The sequence below is a fragment of the Lynx canadensis genome, chromosome B1 (assembly GCF_007474595.2).
Source record: "Lynx canadensis isolate LIC74 chromosome B1, mLynCan4.pri.v2, whole genome shotgun sequence".
NCBI classification, from domain to species: Eukaryota; Metazoa; Chordata; class Mammalia; order Carnivora; family Felidae; genus Lynx; species Lynx canadensis.
Genome location: NC_044306.2, coordinates 173311594 through 173325044, shown reverse-complemented (window position 1 = coordinate 173325044; position 13451 = coordinate 173311594). Strand labels below are relative to the sequence as shown.

Below are 13451 nucleotides of genomic sequence, written 5' to 3'. Positions count from 1 at the left end.
CCTATAAAGAATTAAATATACCCATCCCAAGATTTTATACTATCAGATACAGAATCAATCTATTATAAGATACCAAAAATCATTCTTGACTCTTCAAGATAAAGTTAAAGCATTCGTTATCAAACCATTCCAATATAAAATCTTTCCAAGCTGTGAAAAATCAAGTTATTCTGACTCATTTCCCAAAACTGATTCTACTGATAAGCATTATGATATGCTTTAATTCAATTCCCCTCCAAAATAATATAATAATAAGGGAGAAAAGAGTCATGCTCACAATTGTAAGACTAGGAAAAAATTTTTTGGTTTTTTTTAATGTTTATAATAGAATACAAAATATGTACTTGTATACCAGCTAAATATTTATGATCTGGTCCATACAACAAGGACACAACAAAACCACCAGCTTATAGGATAAGGGTTGGGAAATGCAGTAATAAATTTAAAACAAGTTTACTATCCCTCATTTTATCATTCTGATACCACTTCACGTATGACCTCACACCATTCTGATACAGGAACTCTGGTTTGCTCTAGTGTCTCCTCATCTCACTGTCTAGATCTGGCGGCCACACAGGGAGGAGCAAAGGCAGGCTCCCACAGCAGTGAAGGATCAGACTAGCTGGGTTCATACTGTGGCACCAGCCTCCACTGTAAGCCCATTTCATTTGTCACATGAGCATGGTAAGAATACACATATTCATACAGAGAATTCTTACAAGAGTAAGTAAAATATCTTTATCCATCAGAGTCTATGAGACCTATTTATATTACCTAAAAGATAATGTACCTAAGGGCTTAGCACATTGCCTGGCACACAGGTAAATATTCCTATTATAATTACCAATATTAAGAAAAAGGATGAAAATGAAAAATATCCCCAGAATCAAAATAAATTCTTTTCTTTTTTTTTTTTTTTTTAATTTTTAACATTTATTTTTGAGAGAGAAAGAAAGAGCACAAGACAGGGAGAGGCAGAGAAAGAGGGAGACACAGAATCCGAAGCAGGCTACAGGTTCTGAGCTGTCAGCACAGAGCCCGACACAGGGCTTGAACTCACAAACTGTGAGATCATGACCTGAGCTGAAGTCGGACACTTAACCGACTGAGCTACCTAGGTGCCTCCCCAAAGTAAATTCTAAAGGTTTAATTTTGGCAAAATATATACATAGGTTAAAATATATACAGGTTAAAATACATATACCACGGACATGCTAACACCCATGTGTATGTATCTCCTACACATGCTCATTTCTGGGTTAGCTTTCCAACTGCACTCCAGGACAGGACACTCACCTGACAAACCAGAGACGCTGTGGTTGTCTTGCCCACACCTGGAGGGCCAGAGAGCAGTGCCGCTTTGAAACTAGAGCCATCATCTTTGCCAGCAAACTTACCAAACTTTGCTGCCAGGAAAAAAGAAGTTCCAGAGAGTTAACTTCTATTAATTACCCAGGAGAAATTCAGGAATGGCAGAATCATTCCTTGTGCATAAACTTAGCATCAAGAGCAGTCCTCCAGTTTACTTCTAAATTTACAAAATACTTTCTACAAACCATAAACAAGTTTCCAGGCATTTAGTGAAGCTCTACTCCCTACCTCACTTACACCCAAAATAAAACACTAAAACTAATGAACTCTGAAATTCTGATTTGAAACCATAATTTTATGAGTTTCCTTTCCTACGAAAAGCACAGGTCAAGGAGCAGAGCACCTGGGTCCCAATCCAAACTCTAGCTATCCTAACTCCACTGCTTACCAACTGGGAAAAGTGATTTAATCCCTCTGGGCCTATTCCCTCCTTTGTAAAATGAGGGTAACATTCTTTTTGATCACAAAAAGAATGAACTGAAGATGGTGTGTCTGCAACTATCCTGCACAATTTGACTCTTGAGCATTCTTCTCCCCTTATCGTACAGGTGCCTGACTCATCAAGAGCGCTCAGTACATACACAATGACTGAGACAGAGATGGTTACAGGCATGGGAAAAGAGACTATAGTTCACCTGAAGCCTTATTAAGTCTTTTCCAGGCACACAAAGCACTATATCCCCTTTTAAGGTAGATTTTATGTGGTTTCAGAAAGGGAAAAAGAGTCAAATATAACCATGTATCGTTACAATTACATCATCCGACCGTCATAAATAAGCTGACAACAACAGCCAATGTCTAGTGACCACCTGCACACTGATAAGCCAGTCACCACCCTGGGAATTCACCGTGCTGCTCACTAAATTTTGCCTTCTTATTTCTCATACAGTATCCTCCAGGGCTGCGGGTGACGCTCAGAAAAACACTACTAACATTTGTGATCTCAAATCTCAGTTTCAAGAATACCCTAGACATTAAATACAGACCGTGACTGTTCATTTTCCATGACAAATACATGGTGAACAAGTACAGAAACCAGAGCTCAGGCCTACTAAAAGCAAATGTGCTGCTGGGATTTTTAGGCTGCTGACTCCATCAGTGTGCCTCAGCTGCTTATTTGCACCTTTCTCCCCCAACTCTCCTTAGCACTTTCAATGGCCTCGCTCTCACAAGTCTTCAGAATTGGTCCCTGTGTTCTCTCCCACCCAACACTCCTCCCTCCCTTCACTAGCTAACTCCTCTTTAGTTTCCAACTCTTTGCTTAGCTATCCCTTCTTCCAGGGATGGGAGCACACATCCGCATCCCTGACCACATACCTCCATTCCCCTAGCACCCTACACTTACCCCCGTAACAGTACTTAGCACAAAATATCTTAACTGCTGGTTCACATATGTCTGTGACTGACTGAGCTCCTTGAAGGGGACTGATTTGTTCACAACAGCACCTCTGGGGTCTAGTATAGCACCTGGACTCAGAGCAGGCTTTCAATAAACGTTTGCTGAGAGATGAATGAACCAACTAGTATACTTTCTCAAATATGTGCAACTGAGCAATTACATGGTGACAGACACACACAAAAATGAATGAAGCTGTAAAATCACCGCGTTTCTTATCTTCAGATGGACTCTTGTGCCAGTTTTGGAGCCAGCGTAGGAGTTTGTTGGCACAGCTCTGGTCACCTTGCTGTCCGATTATGGTCTTGAGTGAGGTTGGCTTATATTTATCCACCCAGAGCAAATTTTCCACTTTGTTTTCACTGCAGTCATCAGCCAAATTCCTAGCCCGGCTGTCCACATTTGTCTCCTCAGCCACCTGCTCCTCGAAGTCCAGGGATCTCCAAATCGCACTTGTTTCCTTTTTTATTGACTTCATAGAGCTGCCCCTTTTGGGAGTCAGTCTGCTTTTTTTAGATTCTGATTCCTTCTTAGTTGGGCTAATTTTTCTTTTTCCTTGGTCATTTTTTTGGGGTGTTCTTTCCAATTTGCACTTTTCTTTCTTCATCTTAAAAATTGGGAAAGTGAGGAAAAAAGAAACCTGATAAGATATGCAGAATATCTATCCTGCTAAATGTACTTTACAGGGCAATCTGGGATGTCCAAGTGAGCTACCCAACCTGGGCCTGGTTTTTCACCATGAACCCTGCTGTTGTGGAAATCACCACCTTCCAAACTTTAGCAAAATAAACAACACACACACCAAAAAGCACCCAAGTGCAAATTTTTAAGTGAGAACATATTAGTTTGCAAATAGTAAGTATTCCAAAATCAGTCTGAAATCCAAGGTGAAGGATTAAGAAATTTTTGAACCAGTTTTCTGACCAGTTAAAAGTTAACGCCTCCACAAAAACCTGTACACTAATATTCACAGCAGCCATTTATGTAATTATATATTATATATTAATTAATTATATAATTATGTTATTATTACAGCCAAAAAATAGAAACCCAATGAATAAACAAAATGTGGTATATCCACACAATGTAATATTAATCACCACAAAAAAGGGAGTAAAGTCTTGACACGTGCACTTCAATGCAGCTGAACCTTAAAAACATACTGAGTGAAGACGTCAGAAACAAAAGGCCACAAATTGCACGTTTCCCTTTATATAAAATGTCCAGAATAGGAAAATCCATGGAAACAAAAAATTGAATAGTGGACACGGGGCTTCCTTTTGGAACAATGAAAATGTTCCAAAATTAGATACTGGTGATGGTTGTACAATCTTGTGAGTATACTAAAAATCTGACATACATTTTAAAAGGGTGAATTTTATGATGTGAAGGTCTCAAAAACAAGAAAAATAGTGCCTCTTTGCCAGTAACTGGATGCTGAAATTAGGAGGTAAACGTTTAAAGAGAAACAGGATATTATCCAAGTATTAAAGTTCTCTCCAAGATATTTTCCAAAGGGAAAAACAGTCACTTTACTAGTGGAGATACCTGTCAGAAACCACCTTAACCAAGGTTAACAGCATCAATAATAAGACATATTGACATCTACATCTAATACGATGCACTGAGAAGGACAAAATATCACTTCTGCAGTATTCCTGCCAAAAAATGCATAACCTCAATCTAATCAAAAGACATCAGAAAACCCAAACTGAGAGACATTCTACAAAACAACTAACTAGTACTCATTAAAAGTCTAAAGGCCGGGGCGCCTGGGTGGCGCAGTCGGTTAAGCGTCCGACTTCAGCCAGGTCACGATCGCGTGGTCCGTGAGTTCGAGCCCCGCGTCGGGCTCTGGGCTGATGGCTCGGAGCCTGGAGCCTGTTTCCGATTCTGTGTCTCCCTCTCTCTCTGCCCCTCCCCCGTTCATGCTCTGTCTCTCTCTGTCCCCCAAAAAATAAATAAACGTTGGAAAAAAAAAATGGGAAGACAACCTCACTACCTGGGTGACAGAGCTGAGGACATTAAACCTGGACTTCTGGTACCTTTGCATCCTATACATGGAAAAGACCTGAACAGAGTGGAAATGAATGAAGATAATACTGGGAGAAGCAGAGAAGAAAACTGAAAGAGTTCTAAAAGCACTGTGGTCTCCAGATCCATAGTTCCGACATCAGACCCAGCCAGCCCATAATTTAGTTATGTGAGCCAACATGTTTTCCCTTTTTGCTAAAACTAATATGGGCTTCTGTCACAAATGAAAAAGTGCTAATAAGTTCTAACTGAAAATGAACTTAAAGTGCTGATACCTATAACATATCCCTTAATGAACTCTTAAAAGCATTAAACATTTGCACAAAGTCACTGAAAGAATATGGAAAATATGGAAAGTTTAGTTAAGCAGATATGGTTAAGTGCAATACACTGCTCTCACTCTCCTTATATTTCTTTAAGGAAAGGTAAGAGGTGCCTGGGTGGCTCGGTCAGTTAAGCATCCTACTCTTGATTTCAGCTCAGGTCATGATCTCATGGTTCATGGGATCAAGCCCCAATCGGGCTCCATGCTGACAGTGTGGGGCCTGCTTGGGATTCTCTCTCTCCCCTTCTCTCCGCCCCTCCACAGCTCGTGCTGGTGTGCACGGACACTCTCTCTCTCTCTCTCTCTCTCTCTCTCTCTCAAAATAAATAAACATTCAAAGGGAGGGAGGAAAGGAGGGAAAGAAGGAGGAAAGGAAATACACCAAAGAAGAGAGCCTAAAGCAGAATCCCTGCTCAGAAGGAAATAAGGTAGGTTCATCTGTGGTAGAGGGCGAAGTTAATCTTTTCGGCAACAGGCCTGTAGCCACTCACAAAATGTCTCTATGAAATAGGAAAATTGTTAAACAAACCAACTTAAATAAATCAAGTTCATTTTATACAAACCTCAGCTTCAACTGCAATTTCATACTTGGACTTCTTGCCTGGCATAGTTCGAATCAGGTTCAATAGGCCATCTTCATCAATAATATTTGTCCCCAAAGCTGCTGCCTATTGATTAAAAATACAAATCATTAAAACTGTATCCTAACCTTTACTTTCTGTTAAAGAAAAAATGATTCTAGGATCTGCTCATAGGTGAAAAACTACATTTATAAATTAGAAAAACTGGAATATTTTTTAAAAACATATTCATGAAAAAGTACCATTAAAAAGAGAAAATAACAGATACATCCCCTAAGAGCGATAGGTTGGCAATGGAGGTGACGCACTACCCCTTTTTGGACTGCTTTACCTTTCCTTCTACCTAGGAAGGGCAAAGCCACTAGGGCCCCCCAGGATGGGCTTGTCCAAAGTCTGTTTTTCCCCCAATCTTCCCTATTTAAAAAACTCTGATGTGTCCATCTCCAAGTGATGAATTATGATTGAAGAATCAGAAAAGTCCTCATCCTCCCCAAACTCCCTTATAAGCTAATAATAGCCATGTGACAGCTCTGGCCAATGAGACTTAGAGGGAACTCTACAAGAGGTGTTTAGGGGAAACTCTTATAAGGCCAATCGCAGTTAGGGCAACATCTTGCCACTGCTCCCTTTTTCCTGATTTAAACGTGGACTTGAATGCCTAGAGGTACAGCTTCTTTGCAACACATGGCAACATCGCAAAGACTAAAGCTAACACAGTAAGTAAGGATGACAGAGGTGGAGAAAGGAACTAGTCTAGCTATATCACTGAGCTGCTGGACCATCCCCAGCAAGCACCTACCTCTAGGATTCTTGTTAGGTAAAGAAATGAGCAGCCATTTGTCAAAACCACACTTATCAGGTATAATTCCTTTGAGCTAAATATAATTTTCCCCAACACAGAAAGAGTTTTCAATAAACAAAACTTAAGATGGAGTGTACAGTGGCATATATAGGAATATTTAGGACTAAAAGAAAAAGAAAACTGTATTTGCTTCTATCTTTGAAAAAAGATCTAAACTAGAATACTATACTAAGAAAATCAACTACACAGGAACTGTGCCTTTGGAAAACCAAAATCCTGAAGTTGAAGCCAAGAACACTTCTTGGAGAAGAAATAATGTAGGGATGAAATTACTTTTACATTTTTTTTCTTTATTTAACTCTGTGTAGAAAGGGCACTACTACAAATGGTCACAGTGAGAGCCTGCCAATGGAAGCAGGCTATTTGCCTGTGTTGAGAAGACGGCAGTACCCACCTTATCACTCTTGGACTGTCCACTATCACGACCCATGACAAGGTAGTTTGTTTTCTTACTGACATTTCCTGTTACTTTTCCCCCGTAACGCTCAATTAAAGACTTGGCCTCATCTCGTTCAATGGACTCCAGCACTCCTGTGATTACAAATGTAAGGCCTTCCAAGCAATTTTCAGCTCCCTAAAAACCAAAATGTTCAAGCAGAGAGGAAATTACATGGTAGCCTTCCAAAGAAATATTTGGCATCAAAACTGCAGGAAGTTGATTTTTCTCATTTGACATCATAAATAATCTCAGCATGAAAAATTTGCAGGAAATTCGCAGCAAATAAGCAGAACCTGAAATTAAATCCTGAGAAACTCTTAGGTAGGCTAGCATTTAATAAACTTACAAAACAAGCCATGAAAAATATACATCCAATACAGTTAGCAAAGCTTATTAAAATTATCCATTCATACTACTCTCATGGTTTTCTAAATATTTAAACCACTAGTTTACTTGCAAAACCTCAAGTAAACAACTAGATGCAATCCACCTATAGAATTTATTATTGTTAAGAAAGGAAAGATTGGATTCTTAAAAAGTTAAACAAGTTTGAGCTCCTTCTCTCCTGTTTACTGTACAATAGTAAATCTAACAGCCTGCAATTAACTTAAAGGCAAGATCATATGATCTCTTGATTAGAAAGATAACTTGATATACAAAAGACACTGGCCAAAGAGAACTGGGAGGAGGAGACATTTAGTCTTAACTGGAACTATCTATAGTTAATAGACTTTTTAAATTTTTTGTAATGGTTCAATAAAATGATACAACCAAGCAAAATGAAAATTATGTAAACGATTCTAAGTTACTCATTACCCTTTGAATAGAGAATTGAGATCAACATAGACTTAAAACATGCCTAAAAGAAAGATGCTAAACAAAATTCAACGACTACCAAATACAAGTTCAATCCTTCACTATCCTGATGAACAATCTTTGGAGGGTGGCGGGGGAAGAGCTATGAATCTTCTTGGAGAGAAAAGGTCTGATTAACAACATCTCCAGGTCTCTTCAAGCCCTATCTATGATTCTAGGATTAAAATCATCTTGCGAACACTATTTAAATTCTTTTCAATAAACTCAAAATGACCCTAGTGAAGTCCACATGTAAGCCCCTAACCCACACCACAATCACCTATCCTGTGGCTCTGAATATACTATCACTTAGCCAAACTCAGCACTTCTAGCCTCCCAACCAACCTCTTACACTCTAGAACACTTACTGCGGGACCAGCAAGCTGCCCAATATCCTCAACCACTACTCCAATATCCCTCCACCACCTTGCCTTGACAGAGTCCCCTAAGGACTCCCCTTTGACTAAAGGCCTCTCAAGCAGAGGTATGCTTAAAGTCTTTCTCATACCACATGCAGGAGGCAAGGTTGACGTCTTCCTCTATCCTCTTACACAACCCACCAGCCCCTGAAAGTTTACCCTCTCCTCTTCTTTATTAGTGGAACTACTAATCCCCATTTGTCATCTGAATCCCCTCCCGTTCTACCTTCTCAGAAATCTCACACTACATTTGATTATCCTTCTCTGTCTGGTATAGCTTCCCTCACTCCCTTTCTGGTGGCTCCATATTATCAGTGAAAAACATTAGTCTTGTGAGTACCATATTCCTCAAAACTCAGCCCCTGTAGGTTTATGGGTTACTTAAAGGAAAACTTTTCTAAGTAGTATCAAGCAGTAGTTCATAATGTGAATAAATATACCTAATTCACAATGATGGTGACTAAGGCTTTTCTGTTAATTTTTTTTTAAGATATTTTTTAAGTAATCTCTACACGTAATGTGGGGCTCAAGCTCCACAACCCTGAGACCAAGAGTCACACAGTCTACCAGCTGAGCCAGCCAGGCGCTCCTCTGTTAATTTTTAATTATCAGTTTTCTGCTGCTGTAAAAATATTGAATACGTGCATGGACCCATGGGCCAGAGGCCCTGACGGAAAGGCATGCCCTCTCAGAACTCACCTTTGGTATTTCTTTGGAGCCCAAAGCTTTGGGACCTTCTCGATTTAAGTAGCTTCGATAAGCCTGATAATTAGTGCGTCTCTTTTCAGAATCTTCAGGACTTATAGACTTCAGGAAGGAGGGGAAAAAAACTGAATAAAGTCATGCAACATTCAGATGAAATGAGTATGTATCCAAAAACATATGTATCAATAAGTACACACTAAGTCACTTCTGTGTTTGGTCCCGAGATGAACATTTTTGCCTACACAGGTACTCCCCACTTAGACACGCCTGGCTTATAAGCATCCCTGCATCAGCTCTTCTTAAACCTTTTGACGCTCTAGAGGAACATTCCACGAGTGCAGATTAGGTACACAAGCCAAGTTGCTAGCCCCAAGCAAAGAAACAAAAAAAGGTGGACTTTATTTCAAAAATTCACATGAGTTTCGAGTTCTTTTCCATCATATAGCCATGCATATTTTAATATAAAAATTAATTTTCCCCCAAGTACACTTCATCACACAAGTAGATATCCCATGTTTATCCTATAGCTTTGCACACCCCTAAAACAGCCTAAATGGTCCTATACCTCTGAGTTTATGAGCACTACAGGCTGAGCATTGATGGCCTCATAATACCCAGCTGGTTCAAACAACAGGCAAGCTTCACTCCAAAAATTTGACACATTCTATACACCTCCACTCTCCCTTCCAGGTTTAATCTCTCCCATTCTGTTCTCTCAGGAGATCTTACTGTAGGTCTATCTCAGAAAATCCTAGGGAAACTTTTCAAACTATATATCCCTAGATATACTCCAAGTTTGGCTTGGGGTATGGCTGGGGCATGTGTATTTGGGGGGAAAACATCCTAGATAATTCTGACTTGAGACCACTGCAAAAATGGTTTCATGCTTTTTCCACTTCCTATTTTACATTTTTTTAACTAAAAGACATCTCAAATCCCTTTGAGAATAGACCAAATATTATTTCTATGCAAATAAATGATTTTAATCAATAAAATAAGTTGCTTTGGTTGTAAGTTAAGTAAGCCATTAGAGGCTGGTCCTAGACTCTAACCCTACTTTTTAACAGCGGTTCTTAAAAACTGGTGTGCATTCATATCCATCTTAGGAGCTTATTAAAACACACTTGCCCAGACCACCAAACCATATTTTTAACAAGCTTCACAGGAGAGTCCAATGCATACCAAAATGGGAAAATTATTCATTTATAACATTAATTCTACGAAAAACGCAATTCTGAATTATACACAACTTTATAAAGTAACTGTGAAGCAGTCATTTATGAAGTTGAAATTATCTGACCAAGGTAGACTGAATTTATTAAACTCTCTGATATTCCCAAAGCTGCTAACATAAAATTTCTGAGTCATGCTATTCCAACTTTGAAAAGTAAGGTGAAGAGTAGCAATACCATTTAAAGATTTCTTCTCCTTTAATAAAAATAGACCAATCTCTATAAAATGAACATGTTTAGTATGCCTGAAGAAAAACATTCATCTACCAGATAAGTATTTAAGTTTAGTAAAGAAAAATCAGAGACCAAAATGTTAATTGCTCCCTTAAGCATATTTACAAGCACTGACCACAAACAAAAGCATCTAGAAATCACCATTTCACTGTTCTACACTAAAAAATAATGGTGATGAGCAGTTAAAATATACAATATTCTGCTTTTAATTCTAAGTACCTAAGAGGCTTGAAGGAATAGTGGTTTCTCATTATGAATCTAAGGTGGTTCCAAATTACAGATTCTAAGAAACCATTCAATTCTCAAATATATATGAAAACAAAAGACAATTTTTGAAAACCATTTTGCATTATTTCATTGTTTTTTTGCCTTTGCAAATGAATTCACTATCTCAACACTGTTATACAAGAGCAAAAAGGAGTACACTCAGGGCAAATCCCAATTATTAATAATAATAGCAAAAACAGCACTTATGTACTAAGCACGGTTCCAAGTGGTTTTATATATTAAGTCAGGTACTATTATTATCCCTATTTTACAAATGAGGAAAGAAAGAAGAGAGAGAGGAAATAACCAGACCAAGGTGACACATCTGCTCAATGGCAGAGCTGTATGATCTGAAAATGGCTCCAGAGTCCATTCTGAGAGCCACTATGTTGTTATACTGTTTTTGTTTTTGTTTTTGTTTTGCCTCAGAGGACCTGAGTTTAAAGCTGGCTCTGCTGCTTACTAGTTGAATGATCTTGGAAAAGTTACTTAATTCTTTCATCAGCCTGTTTCCTCATCATTAAAAACTGAATAATAAAAGTAATTAGGGTTGTTGTGAAGATTACCTGAGATACCATATGTATTAGTGTAATATCGAATACACTTTAACACTCAATATTGGCTAATTTAGCTGTATTAATAAGCTATATTCTGCAATAGCATCTAAGTAAGATATCTTAAACATATTAAAATGACTTAAAAAGCTAAAAATAAGACTTGAAAACAGTCGAACCCAGACCAACACATAGCCCCCAAATGATATACTTTTAGAAAATTTCTACCTCTTTTTTAGCTGGAGAACTTTTGGATTTCTTAGGAGTTTTTGTCTGTCCTTTCAATTCAATGGCATTTTCTTTTCTTTTTGAAGCCATAGGCTCTCTTTCTTTATAAGAACTCTCTCCTTTTTTTTTCAAAAGGGCCAACTTGGAACTGGCTTTTGGAGAAGTTTCCCCTATTTTGTGAGGTGAGGACTTCAAATGTTGCTGAGATCCTTTCAAACTTTCACATTTACTTTGCTTCTTAGGACTACAGTTCTTTCTGTCATCTGAAAATTGTTCTGTTTTTGCTAGAAAGAAAGCAAAGATTATGACTTTTGATTTTGGGAAAATGACACCCAAATCAGGATTTTTTTTCATTTTTCAACTCAATAATATTAGCACACAATGTCATATGGTGATTTCATAACATTTACATTAAGAATTTAGTTCTTTGGGGCGCCTGGGTGGCGCAGTCGGTTAAGCGTCCGACTTCAGCCAGGTCACGATCTCGCGGTCCGTGAGTTCGAGCCCCGCATCGGGCTCTGGGCTGATGGCTCAGAGCCTGGAGCCTGCTTCCGATTCTGTGTCTCCCTCTCTCTCTGCCCCTCCCCCGTTCATGCTCTCTCTCTCTCTGTCCCAAAAATAAATAAACGTTGAAAAAAAAAAAATTTTAAAAGTTTAACATTTGTACATTTTTATATAAACAATTCAAATTAAAGGATCTGTCTGTCCTTTTAAATATAAATGACTCTACTTCAAATGATATGGTTAAACTACATCGAAGGACATGCCCTTTATTCCACAGATAAACTTCAATGATCTGAAATTTACACAGAATTTCAGAGTAGAAATGTCACATGAAAATTCTGTGTTTGTAACATAGTCTGAAAGCCCCAAATCCTGTGATTTCAAGACTAAAAGGTACTATATGAATGAATTTACTTATAGGATTAAGACCATCTATACTAGCAGACAGATTATCAGCTTGAAACATCTAGTTCTTTGCCATCAGATACTGAAGTCCACATGTTGCACTACACTTGGAAATTAACATTAATGTGAAACTAAGAACTGAAATACATCTTTTACAACAATCATAGAATAGACATTTAATACCAGCTAATATCCAAATATAGCTTTAAAGTATCTAAGAAGAACATGTTTCAATAGTCCTATGAAATAATGTCTACCTAACAATACAAGGCAATTATTGAATAGAACGTTTAAACAGATTATCATGAATTTTCTTCTGTAAAGATAAATGTTCCAGCCCACTTTTTCCTGCTAATATTACCTTTATGAGGAGATTTATGTTTTTCTGCTTTACTTAAATTGGCTTGGACAGATGACAATGTTTCTCTTTCTTCTGGGTCCTTTCGAGCCTAAGAAAATTTAAAGTGTCAAATGTGACAAGTAACAGGAAAACTACTACCACAAAATATGTTATTAAAATTGACCAAAGTTAATTTTAAGTTTTGATTGTAAGATTAAGGGCCAACTTCCAAGAAGATAATACAATAAATTTCCATTCCTTCATCCCCAAAATCTCTAGGAAAAATGATGCATTTTTTTATGTTTAACTTTACACATGAGGAAACTGATGAAAGGTTATAAAAAATGTATCTATAAAAAAATTATCACAGTTGATCCCAACTTGTAAGCATCGAAGACTTGCTTCTGCTTCTTTCACCTCAATTCTCAATTTGTTTGTGTTAGGTAACTAAAAACTAAAATCTAAACCCAAAAGACTAAATTAAAGAAACAATCCAGAGCTCAAAAGAAGACAGTGCTTTCCCAAAAGAAAAAATAAAATCCACTCTCTCCACTGCTCCTTCAAAATTCCATTTTACAAAGAGGTCACAAACTAGGATACATAACGCAATATTTTTTTTAATAATTGTAATTTGAATGCCTTTAAGGTGGAGTAAGGCTTTTTAAATGACAAACTCCCCTCCATTCCTTATTATCTTTTT

The 13451-nt window shown here is 37.9% G+C and overlaps 1 protein-coding gene across 3 annotated transcripts in view; it reads right to left on the bottom strand.

The window, feature by feature from the left end:
- The window catches only part of RFC1 (replication factor C subunit 1), an 86505-nt gene that overhangs the window by 14812 nt on the left and 58242 nt on the right, over positions 1–13451 (bottom strand). For all 3 annotated transcript variants that reach the window (XR_003968466.1, XM_030314029.2, XM_030314028.1), the window contains exons 8-14: positions 12773–12860; positions 11503–11786; positions 8982–9089; positions 6964–7143; positions 5690–5794; positions 2975–3374; positions 1297–1406 (exon numbers count right to left, since the gene is read on the bottom strand). Coding sequence is in view for 2 of the 3 variants with exons in the window: in XM_030314029.2 (XP_030169889.1) it covers positions 1297–1406; positions 2975–3374; positions 5690–5794; positions 6964–7143; positions 8982–9089; positions 11503–11786; positions 12773–12860 (1275 nt within the window). In the remaining variant the exon portion in view is untranslated. The remainder of the gene's footprint in view (positions 1–1296; positions 1407–2974; positions 3375–5689; positions 5795–6963; positions 7144–8981; positions 9090–11502; positions 11787–12772; positions 12861–13451) is intronic.